General features: G+C 39.7%; 1 protein-coding gene and 1 pseudogene across 3 annotated transcripts; both read left to right on the forward strand.

The window, feature by feature from the left end:
* The first annotated feature begins 134 nt into the window (after positions 1-134).
* Positions 135-7,101, forward strand: LOC125892719 (C-reactive protein-like; annotated as a pseudogene).
* Positions 3,165-18,700, forward strand: LOC125892713 (C-reactive protein-like). Of its 3 annotated transcripts, none has more exons than XM_049582874.1 (5): positions 3,165-3,174; positions 16,802-16,856; positions 17,532-17,634; positions 17,740-18,025; positions 18,159-18,700. In XM_049582874.1, the coding sequence occupies exons 2-5, from the start codon at positions 16,802-16,804 to the stop codon at positions 18,378-18,380; spliced, it is 666 nt and encodes a 221-aa protein (XP_049438831.1). In that variant the 5' UTR covers positions 3,165-3,174; the 3' UTR covers positions 18,381-18,700. The 3 variants fall into 3 exon arrangements, with proteins under 3 accessions (XP_049438831.1, XP_049438832.1, XP_049438830.1); XM_049582873.1 differs by lacking the exon at positions 3,165-3,174 and adding an exon at positions 16,575-16,661; XM_049582875.1 differs by lacking the exons at positions 3,165-3,174; positions 16,802-16,856 and adding an exon at positions 3,328-3,378.
* The last annotated feature ends 1,505 nt before the right edge of the window (positions 18,701-20,205 follow it).

Raw genomic sequence — 20,205 nt, forward strand, 5'->3', positions numbered from 1 at the left:
GTAGCAGACCAATTTAAGAAACAGCAAACTGCTTGCAGTTTATTACAGACTGGTGGTGAAAGTATTGTTACAGTTTTACTGTCCTTGCATTAACTCTCAATATTGTGTATGGTGTGTATTTGTCTTTGTTTTAGATGGCATTGTTGCTCCTACTGGTGATGCTGACAGCATGTGCTGCTGTTAATCAAGGTGAAAGATGTGATTTTAATTTAACAAAGGCAAAAGCTAAATGAAACATCACAAGACAGATTGTTTCCTGACAAACGATACCGGCTTATATGACATCATGCATACTTGATACAAAAACTGTGTACAGGTTGGCAGGTCTGCAATTCTTTTTCTATACAAGTTGCAAATGCCTCACGAGGAACACAACAAGGCAGACAGCAGCTGTGGTCAGGTAGGGCAGAGGGCAAAGTTCATCTTAGCTGCAGTGGCTGTGTGGCTCTGTCCAGAAGTATATTCAACATGTTTCAGACTTGTTACTACAATTAATCTAGTGATTTGATTTTCAGCTTCAGCTTATGTCTTCTCAAAACCTCTTTTTAAGAAATATTCAGATGTCTGTCCACTGAATATATCTTCTCTAATTCATTCATCTCTTTTTTATAGATCTTTCAGATAAAGTGTTCACCTTCCCACAACAAACCAACTCAGCTCATGTGAGGCTGGTATTATCAGCACTGAATCTGAGTGCTTTAACAGTCTGTCTCAGGTAGTATTGGACATGTAAAACTAATGAAACAACCCATTGTATCTCTGAGAGTAAAAATCATCATGTATGATAATGTCTTTTTCATGCCTACAGGTTTTTTACAGACCTCGGTAGAGAATACAGTCTTTTCTCTTTGGCCACACCCTCTGCTGACAATGCACTTCTGATTTACAAGGAGGCTGCAAATGATGTGATAAGTCTCTAGATCAGGAATTATCATGACGACTTTAGAGGGCAGGACTACAGACTGAACACGTGGTACTCAGTTCGTGCCACATGGGATTCTGCATCTGGACTAGGGCAGATGTGGTTAGATGGAAAGCCCTCAAGCAGGAAATTCATCAGCTCTGGATCCAACATCAGCGGGCCCATCATAATTGTTTTGGGACAGGTACAGTTTTTAATCAATATACTTAAAAGTGCTGTATGTAATTCTGGAGAGAGATAGTTAATTATTGAGTCTCATTCCTAGCTTGTCAAATACCAGGTCAACAGTATTGGAAATACACTGATAAGGTGATCAACACCAGTCTCATGTCAGCATGGTAAATATGTAGCAAGGGTTGGCCGCCTGTTAGCTTAGCTTAACACAAAGACTGGACAAAGGAAAGATACTCACTCTACCTGCACCTCTAAATGTCAGTAATTAACACCTTGTTATTTGTTTAGTCTATACAAACGTGTAAAAACATTACTCGTCTTTTAAGAATGGTTATGTGCAGGTCTGTTTCCCAGCCAGGAGCAGTAACTTCTCTGTCTTCTCATTTCTGCCGACTTCCTGGCAACTGCTGCTGGCCAAGAAATACTCTGGCACACAACTCCTTAGAAAACAGCTAACTATTTTTGTTTGTTTTTTGTTTGTTTGTTTTGGTTTTTATCTTAGAATTTTGGTATTAATATGTACTAGTCTATACCCATTGAGTGCACAGTTGCCCATGTACAGTTTCACATGGTGTGTGTTTGGGATACAGCTCATAGAAAATTGCAGATTAAATAGTCAACTGAACCCATTAAGAAAAGCAATGTATTCAGACAAGAGTTTTTGTGAATTTGATAGTATGATTGCTTTATTGAAAGTACAGTAGTACCATTGCCAGTAGTGGGATAGTTAGTGGGCTAAAACTGTACATTAGTAGTTGAGGTAGCACGTTGAAAGGTCTTATGTTAAAGTGTTCATATGTTGTATTGACTTAAAAGTGGGACGCACTGGTAGTTCACATGGGAAAGGTGCGGCTAGCCCTTGTTGCAGCAGCATGCCATACCATGACTGAAAATTAGAAAAAAACCCAACAATATTCGGCCACAGGGGGAGCCACTGTGATCGGTCGCATTTTAGCCATTTTTAAGCATTTTTCTGTTGTTATAGCACCACCCAGTTGCTAATTAGAGTTACATTTCTCCAGTCACCTTGAGGCTTCCTGTTCTACATATCTACCAAGTTTAGTAAAAAGCGATATGGCAGTTCGGCCTAGATAAGAAATTAGCTCTCTAGCACCCCCATTTTGTTTGATGGGGTCAATAATGGAGGGGTCCCCTCAGATTATGTGTGGTCATATGCCTGGTGAAACCCTTGAGATGTTATACACCTTTATGTGATGAGCCACATCCTCCGCAATATTCATTGCCTCATAGAAGCTCAGTTTTAGTAAGTTTTCCAACTTTTGCCAAGAGAGAACTTTAGATATTGGTCCCTAGATTATGTTCACCGAGTTTCATGCAGATCGGTCAAACTTTCTAGGAAGAGATCGATCAAAGTGTTTTTCAAAAAATTCAAAATGGCGGAAAATCTATATAACCGGAAGTTATGGGTTCTTGGGGCAAATTTGTTCCTCGTGAGGAGAGGCATCTCAAAGTTTCATGTCTCTACGACATACGGGGCATGAGATATGCCCATTCAAAGTTTGCAATTTCAATCGGTTGCTATAGCGCCCCCCTTTGGCCAATTGATATAATATTGCTTCATTCACATCCTCCCATGACCCTCTACCACTGTGCCAAATTTCACATGGATTGACCGAGTCAGTGAACAGAAAAACGTGGAACAGTCACACCCACACACACATCCACAGACAGACAGAGTTTTCGTCATTATATCGTATGATATTGCTTTGGACAAAGGCTTTTTTTTCACACAGATAGGCTCAGATTGTTAGTATAATTATCCGACAACATAACGAAAAGGAGAAATGAACGTCTGTGTTTACCTTTAGCTGGATTCGGGCATTGTTCCTCTGCCTGTTGCTGCTCCCTCTCTCTCCTCGTCCACTCTTCAATTTCAAATTACACATCTGTAATGTGCATTTGCCTGCTCTCTATAACAACATTGTATTGTATTGTTCACAAGGAAGTAACGCAAATCCATGACTGAAACTCACATAGACGAGGAATGAGGTAACAGGGAGGATATAAAACTCACACCTGTTCACTGTTGTGCAAAACATCATGACACAGGCCTGAAGGTAAGCTCACAACATGATGTCCAATGCAAAATAGAGTAAATTGAGGTGACTGAACTTTTTCTATCTGCTGTATGTTGCATCATGTAGGAACACAACAGGATCAACAGGATCTGATTTATTATATGTGTCTGTATTTGTCTTTGTGTCAGATGGTGTTTTTGCTTCTCCTGGTGATGCTGACGGCATGTGCTGCAATGCCTCAAGGTAAAATATATACATAAATATTCTTTATTTGACAGAAGGAATGCAAAAGGGAATTTTGCAATAAGCTTATGCATGTACATGTACATGTACAGTTTTCCACAAAAAAAACAAACAATTTTTCAAAATTAACAGAATGAAAACAGTTGCATGGGCTAATTGCAACTCGTGAAAACCTATGACAGGTATGTCTAAATTACTAACGTTGCGTACATCTGTCATTCTTGTTCTTTTTAATCATAAGTTTGTTTTGCACTGCACAGGGTATTTAGATTTGTGTGTGTGTGTGTGTGTGTGTGTGTGTGTGTGTGTGTGTGTGTGTGTGTTATAATATGTTCTGCGTATCTGTGTTCATTTGTTGCATTCACAGACTCGACATCAAAGCATATGTGATATTTCCACTTTCATCAAAAAATTCATTATTCTGTTTGCGGGAGGAAACAACCCACCTTTAGATCTAAACAGAAAAATGGATTTTGTTAATCATACATGTTGACTCAGCTTCATGAAAACTTCACAACATTTATAAATCTCAAATGATGAAGGGGCCACACCATGGCAAGCGGTGCTCACATGTTTCCCATTTGATTTCAGGCATCAGTGGTTCATATGCTTCTGTATGTTCCTACAGTACATGAACATTTAGCATTTTTCTTTCTTCTTCTTTTTCTTTTTGGTAGATCTGTCTGGTAAAATGTTGACCTTCCCGGAGCAAACCAACACAGCAAATGTGAGACTGATAACATCAGCAGAGAATTTCAGTGCTGTAACTGTCTGTCTCAGGTAGTGTTTAAAGTGCAAAATGCAAATGCATGCAAGAACTCACTATAACTCTGACTATAAAAGTATTACATTTGATTTCTTTGTTTTTTCTTTCAATTCCTGCAGATCATTTACAGACCTCAGCAGAGCCCATGCACTTTTCTCTCTGGCCACATCATCTGTTCACAATGCCTTCCTGATATTTAAGGATGTTGAAGTGATTGAGCTCTATGTCCAGGATAGAAGGGCCAGTTTTGCAGCAGATGACTACAAGCTGAACATGTGGCAATCTGTTTGTTCTACATGGGACTACACATCTGGTCTGGTGCAGCTGTGGTCATAGACTGCGGAACTGGGAGGGCCAGGGGGGCCATGGCCCGGGTAACTTTTGTACTCTGACATAGAGGGCTACATTGGGATTGGGTCCCAGGGGTCCCCATTAAACAGTAGAAGAAGAAGATGTAGCCTAGCGACAGGATGTCAACACAGGAACTTGGTGCACATGCATGAGCATTTCCACTCCATATTTATTTATTTATTATTTATTTGCCGCTTGCTCCAGCTGTCTGTCTGCCTTTATTTCATTAAAAACCAAATGAAAACAACAAAATAGGAGCGCTATTCCTGACCAGTGCCTCAAAAGACATGCATACCAGGGAAACAAAACAAACAACCCCATGAATCTCTTTATTAATAGCCTATAAAATGACGTGTTTTCTCCTGTGGGATGGGAGAAGACACAAAATCAATGCATCTCTATTATTGTGCGGGCATAAATTCTCTGAGTTTTGCGGGAGTGGGCGGGTGTGGGCGGGAGTGGACATACATGTTGCGGTTGCGGGCGGTAATGGTCAGAAATTCAGCGTTCTGGTTACTTTTCAGTAACTGTACAGCTGCGCTTGTTTTGTTGTTGGGCGTGTGTGTGTGTGTGTGTGTGTGTGTGTGTGCAGCTCTGCACATCAGTCTGATATGAGTGCTGACTTGTGATGATAATGAATATGATGTTGATTTAGATTCAAGGCAGCAAGATGAGTTGTGGTTGTGGTTGTGGACTGGATGTACTTTGTTGTTTGCTATAGTTTCATCTGTGTGTTTATGTGTAAATAGGCTTGGCCTGTTGTTTGTGAATGTTAGAGTGGGATCAGAGGGGTTAATCTAAGCAAACATGTGTTCGTGTTCATGCGTGTACTGTAGATGTGACTGTGTGGCGTCGGAATAAAAAAAGTGCTCTGCAACGTTATTTAATACATCAGTAATATTGTCTGTTTCAATGCATATGCCCCCCCACCCCCTCCGCGTGACTTGAAATTATGGCCCCCCCTTGTTCAGATGCGTTCCACGGTCCATGGCTGTGGTTAGATGGAAAGCCCTCAATTAGGAAATTCATTGGTGGATCAAGAATCGGTACACCCATTATCATCCTCGGACAGGTAATTCATGAACATTACGGTTATAATTCCAGAAATGTCTGTAGACTAGGGTTGGGAATCTCTAGGCACCTCGCGATTCGATTCAATTCCAATTCAGAGGGCAACGATTTCGATTATAAAACGATTCTCGATTATAAAACAAGCCAATAAGAAAATTTACACTAGATATTGAAAAACATTTTTGTAATAAAGCTGGGAATACATATCCAGTGCATACAAACTGTAGGCCTATTACTTACTGTGGTTGAGATGACTACACTCCACCAGTCTCCTCTGGTCCATCCTCCTCATCCACAAATCTCAACGAGACTCTTCTGTCCCTCGTCAACCTCCTCGACATTTCTCCTCCAGTATTTACAAAACTATAACTAACTATATCTATGTATGAACTATAAAAACACAAACTATTGCAAAAAAGATGAACGATGGCAAAACTACCAACTATGGTGAAAACACAACGAAAACACGGCAAAAGACACTCAAAAACACACTACAAAAAAACTCAAAATCGCTCCAAAAAAACACAAAAATACTATTATTTACAACACTAAATATTATTTACAAAGAAAACGTCACCCAAACTCCACTAAAACTCACCAAAACTCAGCTAAAACACTCCAGCTTGCACTCTCCTCGTCAGCTGTCACTCTCCTCCTGCTGTGCCCACTTCTTCCCCTCCTCCACAGGTAATGACGTCACTACCGTAATGTATATCACTGGAAAGCTCCGCTTCTCAGCTTTCAGAATCCGTTGGAATTACGTCGATAGCGTGAATGGTCGAGGAGTTACAGTAATTTGAAAAATAAATATAAAAATAAAATTAAAATCAATTATGAGTTTTCCAAATCAATGCTTGCATTGTTCAAGACGCATGCATCTAAAAGTCGATTTTTTTCCCCCCACCCCTACTGTAGACTGTTGAATTTTGATTCATTGACATCAGAACACAAACTGTACAGCACAAAAATGTTTTTGTCACAATTCTTGTAATCACCAGAAAGATTCCCCTGGTGGGGGATTTGATGCTGATCAGTCCTTCGTTGGCATGATGTCTGATGTCCACATGTGGGACTACGCCCTTTCAACCTGTGAGATCAAGCGCTACGTGGAATATCTGAACTTCACCCCGGGGAATGTGCTCAACTGGAGGGCGTTGGAGTTTGTCACCAGTGGAAGAGTGCTGATAGAAGATCAACAAATGGCCTGTATGATGTAGCCACAGTACAGCAAGACCTCAAGTAATACTCCATACAAGGTCTTTTCTTTTGAGTATAACACGCTAACACACTGTAGACGTAAACAGTGGCTTTAAAAAGTTTGTGACTCAGTCTTAGGGAATTGTGGTGGCTTTAATCAGCTTGAAAAAAAAAAAAACCTACCCTGTTTTACAAACTACAATCCTTATTTCTGATGCCAATCTTCACTGTAACTGTGCAATTGTTGTATGTAATCATGTGACCTTTGTGATACATCTTCGGTCTGTCATGTCTGTGATGTTCTTCATGACAGCTCATTAAAAATGGCACATTTTGCAGTTCCTGTCTCATGTCCGTCATTCTGACATAAATCATTTGATAATATTTAGCACATCAGTGGAAGGCAGGGGTGCTCTGGACCTTTTGGGGCCCCTTGATAACTGCTCAACAAGCCTTGATGCAACACATTTCTTTTCATCTATATGTTTTAGAGGCCCAATCCAGCTTTGGGTCCCAGAGGTGCTACAAGAGGGCTACTTTAACATTACATCTTTCTGCTTTAGCCTATAGGCAATTAGAACGTAAGCCTATGAAGGCACTGGTACTGCCTTCGGTTGCTGCATCAGTGTCTTTAAAGAAATCATTTCCACAGGGGATTGGGGTGGAGGCGTCATCATTACTGTTTAAAATCCTATTTTTGTCTGCACCACTTTTATTGTTTAAAGTTGATTTTCAATGATTTTTTGATCTTGAACTCTGAAAAAAAAACAATTTATGCAAATTATGAATGAGCAGTGTTGGGAACGTTACTTTAAAAAAGTAATTAGTTGTAGTTACTAGTTTCCCCAAAAAGTAACTGAGTTAGTAACTGAGTTACTACACTATAAAAGTAACTAATTACCAGGAAAAGTAACTATAGCATTACTTTTTTATAAAATACTCAAATATGTCAAATTGCTTGGACCCCTCCTTAATGGAACTGTATGTAATGAAACTCAACATTGAATATGTTAAATGAGTGAAACTGGCACTTAATAGAATAAAACATTGTACACTTGTCTGCACTAGTTAATGAACCTCCATTAATTGTGCAATTTAAATGCGTAAAGTTTCACTGACTGACTGTCACCTGCGTGTATGCGGAGAAGGAGAGGGGCAGAGGGAGCAGAGCTGTGGAAACATCCTGCAGTCTGACATGCCCACACAGCTACCCTGCTTGTGTGCTTGTGAATACCCGCCCTACTCTGCCTCTGATTGGTTTATGATGAAATTTTACTCTTCCTAAGCCAATCATCACTTATGCAGTTGTCTCTCCTCTGCCCTCACCAAAGAAAACAAACTTCAGAGCTCCACTGAGAAGGAGCTTGCTTGGGTGAAAGCCGCTGCAGTGAACTCAAGTAAGGTCGAGTAACGGCGCATTTTATTGTGAGTAACAGTAACTGCGTTATAACGGGGGAGACAGTAACTTTTTTGGTTACTTGTTACTGAAAAAAGTAGCGCCGTTAGTAACACCGTTTATTTATAACACTGGTATTCCCATCACTGTGAGTATTAGAAGTTTTTCCTTTTAAATGGACACTCAACAAAAATATAAACGCAAAATTATTGTTTTTGCTCTCAATTGTCATGAATTGTAATAAAAGATCTAATACTTTCTCCTTGCACAAAAAGCTTAGTTCTCTTAAACTGCCAACAATTTATGAACCATACACCAGACAGTTGTGGTACATCAAGACTGTAATTAAATAAACAGCATCATCTTTTATTTAAACTTGTTTGCTGATTATTTATTTGTTGTTATGTTATTATTATTTTCATTATTTCTTTTTCATCTCTTTACTTTATCCTGTTGACACAATTAATCTGTTGTCATTTTTTCTATCGTTGCCTGTAAGGTGACTTTAAATGTGTCTGGAAATGATTGTCATTATTTTTTAAGATATTTTTAGGGCATTTTTGCCTTGAATTGATAGGAAAGCTCAGAGTGAAGGGGGGAGAGAGAGAGGGGATGACATGCAGCAAAGGGCCACAGGTTGGAATCGAACCCGAGCCACTGCGGCAACAGCCTTGTACATGGGGCGCCTGCTCTATCCACTAAGCCACAGACGCCCCAAAAGCTGGTTCCAAAATATGCAGTTTGATCACACAACACAGTTGCCACAGGTGTTATAAGTTATGTTAACCGAAGATTTTGTGAATAATAAACTGGATGTAATGTAAACACTTTGTTTCTGAAATGAATGATTTGATTTTCCGTAAAAGCTGGACTTACTGCTACAAAAAGCACAAGCTATTCTGTAAGTGGTTATCTTAAATGAAATATGATTTTGGTAATAATCTAGCTTTAAAGGTTTCTTGCCAAAAATTAGTTGAAAAGATTGCTGCCACTTTAACGTCTGTACAATACACAAAGTTGCAGCCAGTTAGCTTAGCATAGCTTAGCATCACGACTGAAAACAGGGAAAAACAGCTAGCCTATCCTCTAAGGACCACTAATTTGTACATTGTGTCGTACTTGTTTTATACACACAAAAACAGATTTGTGAGATATTATTTCTTTGCGGGGCACAGCCATTTAATTTAGTCCTGGCCTAAATTTTGGCAAGAAAGAGAGTAAATGTAGGCTAAGGCTACTAATGCTTTAAAATAACAGAGAAGTGCAGAAGTGAGTCCTGCTCATCCAATGAGTTATTTATTTGAGCGTGTAAAGAAAAACTAATAATAAATACCAGTAGAAAAAAATATAAATCAAATGACACATAGATGTCCCTTAATTTATTGTTTTCTTTTGGTTTGCATGTATTTTTAAGCTGCTGTGCTTTAAACTCTCTGAAGTTTGAACATTTGCACAGACTGTCTCACTGGGGATGAAAGCTTCTCGCCAACCAATGCAGGGACTTCCACAGTTAATTAGCCAATTACGTAACACTGTGAGTTGCGTGAGCGCTCAGAATAAGCCTCTTGTGTTAAGCTAGCTGGTTCCAGATGTGATGCAGGGCATCTATGAGCCATTAGCTCATTTGTGTTCAGCATGACTCATGACAATCTTCACTGTCAGTGGCTATAGTGAGTGCCCATTTTTGCTTTAGGCTGCAACAAGTGTGCCTGTTAAAGTTGCACTATGTGTTGTTGATGGTTGTAATTGATTAGGTATTAATATTATTTACTTGTCAACATTTTTTTTATTGTGTCTACCTGTGTAGGCCTACCTATTGTGGCTACTCCTTTTTTCAACCAAAACATCAATGTACATCGGTTTCACATTAAAGAGATACTTTGCTGATTTCAACCAAATGAACTGTAGACTTGTCTCCATCTTACGACAGCCCTGTTCTCCCTGCTCATCTCTCAGCACAGACTTCCTCTGGCTTTAAGGCTGTTGCTCAAACTAAACATGGATATATAAAGAGAACTGGATACAGCATTGGAGGCGGGGCCCAGTTCATTCATATCAAAATTGCTCAGTGGCGCATGAAGCCAAAAAGGTTCAACTAACAGGTATAAAAGTACCTGGATGATCGGCACTGCTTTCACACTGTGTGCAAGGAAGTTACAAAGACAAGTCATAGCATCATATTGCATCATCATTGGGGTACAACACATGCAAAGTGAAATCTGATCTGCACTTGCCATAGCTCAATATCTGGCGCACTTTAATAGAACATGGGGATGATTAATTTGTTTCACTGCAGTGTCCACAGTTGGCCTTAGGTTGGAATATATTTTATGCGAAAATGAAGAATCACAACTCTTGAAAACGTTCTCATTAAAATAAACCATAAGCCAGTGCTTTCTTTTTGACAGTTGTCTATTGTATATCAGCTGCCACCCAACAGAGTGAACTCAAGTAGGCTAAAAAGAGTGCACCCAGAGAACACCTGAGCGGACACCACCCCTTTATTTCTATCACCATCTAGTGTAACCCTCCAACATTGCAGCTTCAGTTACATTGTGTATGTGTAATACCCCATAGCTCCTGTTGGGTGAGAGAGCGTGTCCCGTTCCTCACTGAACAGCTTTGACTGCGCGGCCCATAGAGCAGGCAGAGTAGAGACTTCCGCTGGCTGAGCCAGCTACTTCCAGTCGAGCACTTCACTAACTTAAAAGGGGGGAAAATCATTCAATCGTGCTTTCTTTCCAAATGTTAGCCGACCAAATGATAAACATCCCAATAGTGAAACAAGTCATTTCGCAGGGGCTGTGACGCTCCAAAAAAATGAAGCAGACAAACTAGTCATGAGTTGTTCATTTCAGCAGGAGGAATGTCACCTAACATGGTCAAGTGTAAATGTGGGGCAAGCTTCATTCAGAAAATGTTACCAAATAGTAAGAACGAGACACACCACAGAGCTTCAGGTCCTACGGTCTGTCTTGTAATTTCACCGGCTGTGACGCCCCACAGGGCATCACATGCCGGTGAAATTATGGTTTGGCCGCTATGTAAATAGGCTTCAAAGCCCAGCAACTTCCTGAGGCCCTGACCTAAAGATTAACATCCCAGTAGTTAAAAAAGTCATTTCACAGGGATTGTGATGCTCAAAAAAATGTATCCACTGATTTACAGATGTCTCTTTCACCATGTAAATCAATGGGAGAAAGTCTTTTTGGCCCATAGGGCATCACGTGCTGGTAAAATTAAATGGTAAAACCCAGCCACTTCCTGAAGGCCTGGAACTATAGATTGTACTTCTGCATTTTCATATGCCGCCACCAAGGACACAAAGAGAAAAGGCAGACATAATTGCGTTCAAAAGGTAAAACTAGGCAGAGCTGACCAAATATAAACCTAGATTCTGTTATGGCAGCCTATTGTATTACTTTTTGGTAGTTATATGATCATTTGTAAACAAGAAGTGGTTGCCATACTGTTTCCTGTATTGTAAGAACAGAGGCTGAAAGAACTAAGATCAAACCAAAGCAGTGCTGATCAGACATGAACAAATTTCTGTTACTGCGTTGCCTGCATTGTAAATCAGATTGTTTGTTACAGCCTGCTACCATGTTGTTACTGCAGAGAAACGTCAGGAGCAGTGCATTCTGGTAGTCGTAGGTTTTCCACCTCTTGAGCAAAAACGAATGCCACCACCCTTTTCCTCTGTTGTCACGGTTCATGTAGCAGCACCAGTTTCAGAAGTGTGTGCATGTACAGTATAGACAGCCACGTTTTAAGACCACCTTTCCAGCAGTGACATATTTCTTTCATGTCTATATACAGTCTCACTGATTGTCCTGACCTTACTTTAGATGCAAGAAGAACTGGATTCTGGATGGTGTTACTATAACAATATCAATGAGTTTTAATATAGGATACCAAAAACCTTTAAAAACTCAAGGGTACACTTTACAGATAAAATCCTGGGTGTATTTTTCACGCAACTTGGCTCACGATATGTGTCCTCACCCTCAATTTCAGTTGTTTGTTTATGCTCATATTAAAGTAAGCCTTCATGGTTGGACTCGTATAATCGTATTATGGGTCTCAGGGTTGCCTAGTTGTGTGAAATTAAACATGAGTGCAAATGATGAATGTAAGCTAGCTTGTTTCACAGCTTTTCTGTACGTTGCTACATCTTAATTCTTTCCTAGGGCCATATTATAATACCCTATCTAATTTATATATCAGCGTGCACGCACACACACACACACACACACACACACACACACACACACACACACAGAGCAGGAAATAGGCTAAAATCAACAGCAGTCCTTTGGTAATAGGAGAACAATACAATGTGAGAGGGTGTAAGGGTTTGCAGATTGTGTGTGCAGATAATGCTGTTAGATGCTAGATAACAGGATGCCTCTGACTAAATGTTCTGCTTTCGGCAAAAAAGGAGCTGCATATTTCTCTTGTAGCGTCATGGCGACAGCTGTTCCATCCTCCTCCCTTTCCTCCTCTGCATCTCGATCATCTGATTAATCTCAGCATTGTGAATACTAACCTCTCCTGTTCCTCCACACCTGCCATGCTGCACCTGCCCACAAGTTGTCCCTACTGAGTCCGAGTCACACGTGTACGCAGCTGCTCCTCGTGTGCTGCCTGCTGCACTATATGAACAGAGTGTCCAAGATGTACATGCACAGTTTATGCGCTGTGTTTGGTGTTTCTGAAAATAGGTCAAAATCTTGATTGTCTCTTAAAAGTTTAGCCTGTAATTACAATAAAGTGACACCTAAGTGAGATCTGTGCTTTCTGAATCGTGGTTACGTGTAGCGTAATCCCACTGGCATGTGTCTTTGCTTATTTGCTTCCCTCCCAGTCAAAGCTGGGCCATCTGACAATGAGCTTTATGCAAGAACCAATCAGATTTGTTCTTAGGTGGCATGCATGACTGATTTACACCAATATAAGGCATTGTACTTAGGATTTTCCCTTCAGTTCAACCAAAGTTCACAAGTGGTGCAGATCTATTGTAGGGGAAAAAAACTCTTTATTGACCTGATATCTTGATGTATTTATCTGAATCAATTTGGATTTTTAATACAATATCAATATAGCTAAAGTAAAACATTTAACAAAAATGAACTTGATGCATAATTAATATTCTGGTCACCATATCATCATCATCATGTCTTGTCAATTCACTGGCCATTTTCCGAAATTTATTTAAACATATAATTTCTATATGCATATTTCAGCACACCACCTTTTTAGGAAGATTCACCGAAAGCTCTTCACTTCAAGTTCTTTATGCAGGTCACTGTCCAGCATCATCCTGTGGTGCGTCTCGTTCTTACTGTTTGGTAACATTTTCTGAATGAAGCTTGCCCCACATTTGCACTTGACCATGTTAGGTGACATTCCTCCTGCTGAAATAAACAACTCATGACTAGTTTATCCGACTCAGAGAGTTTGGTAAATCTGGCTCACTTATCTGGGCCACATGCCAGCTCTCCTGGTGCCTTCTGTATGCTGTACTAAACAATAGCAGTTGTTTGTTTTTTTTTTTCATCGGATATAAAAACCGTTTGAAACCTTAGAATGTAACAATCGGTAAATGATCTCCAACATTAACTTCAGTGTGATTGAAGAGTGTTTATTTCTCTCTCTCTCTTGTCCACCAACTACATCTCATCATGTCTGAAAGCTCAGTCAAACTCAGAGAGATTTTTCCCCGCTGACTTGACTGTGCTGTGTCTAGTCGTCTCGGTCTGATCCCTCTCCAGGGTTCATCCCTCCGGCTGATCTGCCATTCTCCAGGAAACATCCGCTCTGAGCTGCAGGCTTCTCCCCAGTCACTACTGGATCTCATCACATCAGCGGAGAGAGGCGCACGCAGACTCCTCCATCACTGAAGTCCTCTGCAGAGAGGATATAATATTTGGATGTGACAGCACAGATTGACTGTTGTGATGTTAATGTTCTGCTGCAGCAAGTCATTTAGCTGATCGAGAGCGTGGAACAACACACGCTTTAGTAAAGCAACCAATCAAAATGTTAATAAATCCACTAAAAACAATGGCGTCTGTCCGTCTTATATAAAACCTGATGGCACAACCCTGTCTCCTGGAAATTACATTTGTATGTTTCTATGTAAATAGCTTTTAATTATGTTGATGTGGCATTGCAGTTGCTGCCTTTCACATAACTAAACACTAAATTTATGTACCTTCAGAAGACAGGTGGTTGTTGAGGATGGCTAGTGGACAAGTGCAGGACCTTGACAGCAGAACATCAGGTTCACATGCAGACTCCTGTTTTAGGTTTAGGCAACAAGACATTTTGGTCAAGGTTTGGGAAACAGCATTTATTATAGTTAAATGACTAAAAAAAAAAAGCAATAAAAAATAATGCTGTAGTCACTACAAGTGGATACTGTATTGCAAGATTTTATTCTGATGACTGAAATACGTTGTCAGTAAACATGTTGGTGATGCATTCAGTATCAACATTTTTGCATCATGCCAGATACAGTAATTTGCAACATTTCCTTGTTAACAGAAAACGTAAATTTGCTCAACATTTCCCTCAAATATATTTCCTGTTTCAAATTAGCTCTATATCTAGAGACAGGGCTGGATGCCATGCTCCTGTAGCTTATTGACTCAGTGTTGCTCGATACATCAAACCAAATTAAAGTTTCTACAATACAACAGTTTGAAAATATGTCCGATGTCCTTAAAACTCAACCTGATGATTAATTGCTGGGGTGCACTACTGATCCCCACAAATACCTGATTATTATTTACAGCAGCACGTGTTTGTCATTTCAATGAGCCGCATGCAGTCGGTTGTTTACCAGTACTGTACATATGAAAAACACAGTAAAAATAAAACACTTTGTATAATGCTGTGACCTATTTTCTGAATGACAGGTATCAATTGTGACTGCAGCCAAATGCCCTTTTGATGATTGATTTTTTGAGAACAAGAGAACAAAGGGTGCGGGCCTATTTTAATCCTGGGCTTCGTGAGGTAAAGGCGTGATATGTGTGTGTTTGTATCTTTTGTGTAATCTGTCACTGCTTTGTTTTATTTACTTATTTCCATTTGTATTAATTTAATTGCCATTATTACATTTGTTAAATGTCCCCTTTACTTTTTCATAATAACTACAGAGGTACAGCTGGATGTGTGTGATTGTGGTACATTTATTAAAACAGCATTAAAGGGGAACTAATGTTTATTTCAACCTGGGCCCTATTTCCCGATCTACTTTTGTCTAAATGAATGATAGGATGTCCAATATTTGACATTTCTCCACTACGAAGCTAGGGCTGACCTGCCTGCAGCCCCTGAGCGTGCACTATATTAAATAATAGGGCACTCAGACAGCGTCAAACAACGTCAAAATACGTCCACTAACACTGCGTTTTTTTCACACAGATAGATTGTTAGTATAATTATCTGACAACATAACAGAAAGGAGAAATGAACGTCTGTGTTTACCTTTAGTTGGATTCTGACATGTTCCTCTGCCTGTTGCTGCTCCCTCTCTCTCTCTTTGTGTGCTCTTCAATTTCAGTGAGCTCTGCATCCGTGTATGTCCGTGTACTCCGTGTTCACATAAATACAGGTCGTCATCAAATTCAAATGGCTCATCCAGATCCAGCTGGTCAAAATCGGGTAAAAATTCAGCCATGACCACTCCAAACAGAGTAACTCCTCATGTTTGTAAGGTCACTCCAGAGGTAACTTCCTGCACCAACTCAAATCTCGTGACACGTGAGATTTCAGAGCCAGACTTTCACTCTCTGAGTGAGTGTTTTGACTTACTGTTTTGACTTACTACAAATATGTGCGAATTTTTACCCAATTTTGACCAACTGGATCTGGATGAGCCATTTGAATTTGATGACCACCCGTATTTATTTGAACCAGAGTACACGGAGGCAGAGCTCATAGAAACTGAAGAGTGGACGAGGAGAGGGAGGGAGCAGCAACAGGCAGAGGAACATGTCCGAATCCAGCAAAATGAAAACACAGATGTTCATTTCTCCTTTCCGTTATGTTGTCAGATAATTATACTAACAACCCGAGCCTATCTGTGTGAAAAAAATGCACTTTTAGAGGACATATTTTGATGTTGTTTGACGCTGTCTGAGTGCCCTATTATTTAATATAGCGTGCACTCACGGGCTGCAGGCAGGTCAGCCCTAGCTTCTTACTGGAGAAATGTCAAATATTGAACATGCTATCACTCATTTAGACAAAAGTAGATCGGGACATAGGGCCCAGGTTGAAAAAAAACATTAGTTCCCCTTTAAAAGCCTGTACTGTGCATTTGCCTGCTCTCTATAATAACATTGTATTGTTTTGTAAACGGGAAGTGTTCACAAGGAAGTAACGCAAATCCATGACTGAAACGCTCATAGACGAGGAATGAGGAAACAGGGAGGGTATAAAACTCACACCTGTTACTGTTGTGCAAAACATCCTGACACAGGCCTGAAGGTAAGCTCACAACATGATGTCCAATGCAAAATAGAGTAAAATGAGGCGACTGAACTTTTTCTATCTGCTGTATGTTGCATCATGTAGGAACACAGCAGGATCTGATTTATTATATGTGTCTGTATTTGTCTTTGTGTCAGATGGCGTTTTTGCTTCTCCTGGTGATGCTGACGGCATGTGCTGCAATGCCTCAAGGTAAAATATATACATAAATATTCTTTATTTGACAGAGGGAATGCAAAAGGGAATTTTGCAATAAGCTTATGCATGTACATGTACATGTACAGTTTTCCACAAAAAAAACAAACAATTTTTCAAAATTAACAGAATGAAAACAGTTGCATGGGCTAATTGCAACTCGTAAAAATTTATGACAGGTATGTCTAAATTACTAACGTTGCGTACATCTGTCATTCTTGTTCTTTTTAATCATAAGTTTGTTTCGTACTGCACAGGGTATTTAGATTTGTGTGTGTGTGTGTGTGTGTGTGTGTGTGTGTGTGTGTGTGTGTGTGTTATAATATGTTCTGCGTATCTGTGTTCATTTGTTGCATTCACAGACTCGACATCAAAGCATATGTGATATTTCCACTTTCATCAAAAAATTCATTATTCTGTTTGCGGGAGGAAACAACCCACCTTTAGATCTAAACAGAAAAACGGATTTTGTTAACCATACATGTTGACTCAGCTTCATGAAAACTTCACAACATTTATAAATCTCAAATGATGAAGGGGCCACACCATGGCGTGCGGTGCTCACATGTTTCCCATTTGATTTCAGGCATCAGTGGTTCATATGCTTCTGTATGTTCCTACAGTACATGAACATTTAGCATTTTTCTTTCTTCTTCTTTTTCTTTTTGGTAGATCTGTCTGGTAAAATGTTGACCTTCCCGGAGCAAACCAACACGGCAAATGTGAGACTGATAACATCAGCACAGAATTTCAGTGCTGTAACTGTCTGTCTCAGGTAGTGTTTAAAGTGCAAAATGCAAATGCATGCAAGAACTCACTATAACTCTGACTATAAAAGTATTATATATGATTTCTTTGTTTTTTCTTTCAATTCCTGCAGATCATTTACAGACCTCAGCAGAGCCCATGCACTTTTCTCTCTGGCCACATCATCTGTTCACAATGCCTTCCTGATATTTAAGGATGTTGAAGTGATTGAGCTCTATGTCCAGGATAGAAGGGCCAATTTTGCAGCAGATGACTACAAGCTGAACATGTGGCAATCTGTTTGTTCTACATGGGACTACACATCTGGTCTGGTGCAGCTGTGGTTAGATGGAAAGCCCACAATTAGGAAATTCATTGGTGGATCAAGAATCGGTACACCCATTATCATCCTCGGACAGGTAATTCATGAACATTACAGTTTATATAATTCCAGAAATGTCTGTAGACTGTTGAATTTTGATTCCTTTGACATCAGAACACAAATTGTACAGCACAAAAATGTTTTTGTCACAACTCTTGTAATCACCACAGGAGCAAGATTCCCCTGGTGGGGGATTTGATGCTGATCAGTCCTTCGTTGGCATGATGTCTGATGTCCACATGTGGGACTACGCCCTTTCAACCTGCGAGATCAAGCGCTACGTGGAATATCTGAACTTCACCCCGGGGAATGTGCTCAACTGGAGGGCGTTGGAGTTTGTCACCAGTGGAAGAGTGCTGATAGAAGATCAACAAATGACCTGTATGATGTAGCCACAGTACAGCAAGACCTCAAGTAATACTCCATACAAGGTCTTTTCTTTTGAGTATAACACGCTAACACACTGTAGACGTAAACAGTGGTTTTAAAAAGTTTGTGACTCAGTCTTAGGGAATTGCGGTGGCTTTAATCAGCTTGAAATTAAAAAAAAAAACGACCCAGTTTTACAAATTACAATCCTTATTTCTGATGCCAATCTTCACTGTAACTGTGCAATTGTTGTATGTAATCATGTGACCTTTGTGATACATCTTCGGTCTGTCATGTCTGTGATGTTCTTCATGACAGCTCATTAAAAATGGCACATTTTGCAGTTCCTGTCTCATGTCCGTCATTCTGACATAAATCATTTGATAATATTTAGCACATCAGTGGAAGGCAGGGGTGCTCTGGACCTTTTGGGGCCCCTTGATAACTGCTCAACAAGCCTTGATGCAACACATTTCTTTTCATCTCTATATGTTTTAGAGGCCCAATCCAGCTTTGGGTCCCAGAGTTGCTACAAGAGGGCTACTTTAACATTACATCTTTCAGCTTTAGCCTATAGGCAATTAGAACGTAAGCCTATGAAAGCACTGGTACTGCCTTCGGTTGCTGCATCAGTGTCTTTAAAGGAATCATTTCCATTTAAAATCCTTTTTTTTGTCTGCACCACTTTTATTGTTTGAAGTTGATTTTCATTGATTTTTGATCTTGAACTCTGGAAAAAAAACAATTTAAGCAAATTATGAATGAGTATTATAAGTTTTTCCTTTTAAATGGACACTCAACAAAAACATAAATGCAAAATTATTGTTTTTGCTCTTAACTGTCATGAGATGTAATAAAAGATCTAATACTTTCTCCTTGCACAAAAGGCTTAAATTGTGTTTAAATTTTGTGCACTTTGCCAACTGATTTATAAACCATACACCAGACAGTTGTGGTACATCAAGACTGTGATTAAATAAACAGCATCATCTTTTATTTAAACTTGTTTGCTGATTATTTATTTGTTGTTATGTTATTATTGTTTTCATTATTTCTTTTTCATGTTACTTTATCCTGTTGACTCAATTAATCTGTTGTTATTTTTTCTATCGTTGCCTGTAAGGTGACTTTAAATGTGTCTGGAAAGGTGCCTATGAATAAAATGTATTGTTATTATGATTATCATTATTAAACAGATTTACTTGCCGTTGTCACAATCAGTAAATAATAACCTGAACAACCTGGAAGTGGAGGTCCTGGGCTGGTGTGGTTACGCAGGATCTGCAGTTACGAGGACGCTTGGATGTATTGCCAAATTCTTGGAATCAACATTGGAGACGGCTTATTGTCGTGAAATAAACATTCAGTTCACAGGCAGCAGCTCTAGTGAACATACCTGCACACAATATGCCAATGGCAAGCTCCCTCAAAACATGGGGCATCTGTAGCATTGTGTTGTGTAGAGTGGCCTTTAATTGTGACCATCCCAAGGCACACCTGTGTAGTAATGATGCTGTGTAAAAAGCATCTTGATATGCCACACCTGTCAGATGCAGTGATTATGGATTAATCCATAAAACAAAATCTGAGGGAGCTAAGCCTTTTGTGTATGGAACAAATACGATCATATATTATATATTATACAACAGTTAGTTGTAGGGAGATCATGACAGTGAGTGGGCACAGGTATGATGTTGTTTTAACGTAGCCTATGTGTAAAGTTAGTCTTCTAATTAGGAGTCGGGCCCTAAAATATACCTTTTGTCTTGCCGGTCTGAGAGCTTGATAAAAAGCTACTGGAAGCCATCCGTGGAGAGCAGGAAACGATGGAGCAACATACTATCAGAT

The sequence above is a fragment of the Epinephelus fuscoguttatus genome, linkage group LG8 (assembly GCF_011397635.1).
Source record: "Epinephelus fuscoguttatus linkage group LG8, E.fuscoguttatus.final_Chr_v1".
In the NCBI taxonomy this organism is placed as follows: domain Eukaryota; kingdom Metazoa; phylum Chordata; class Actinopteri; order Perciformes; family Serranidae; genus Epinephelus; species Epinephelus fuscoguttatus.

Coding starts and splice junctions, on each gene's coding strand:
- LOC125892713 (XM_049582873.1), top strand. CDS start 16,590: ATGAGGAAACAGGGAGGGTATAAAACTCACACCTGTTACTGTTGTGCA. Junction 17,635..17,739: donor GCTGTAACTGTCTGTCTCAG/GTAGTGTTTAAA, acceptor CAATTCCTGCAG/ATCATTTACAGACCTCAGCA. Junction 18,026..18,158: donor CCATTATCATCCTCGGACAG/GTAATTCATGAA, acceptor TAATCACCACAG/GAGCAAGATTCCCCTGGTGG.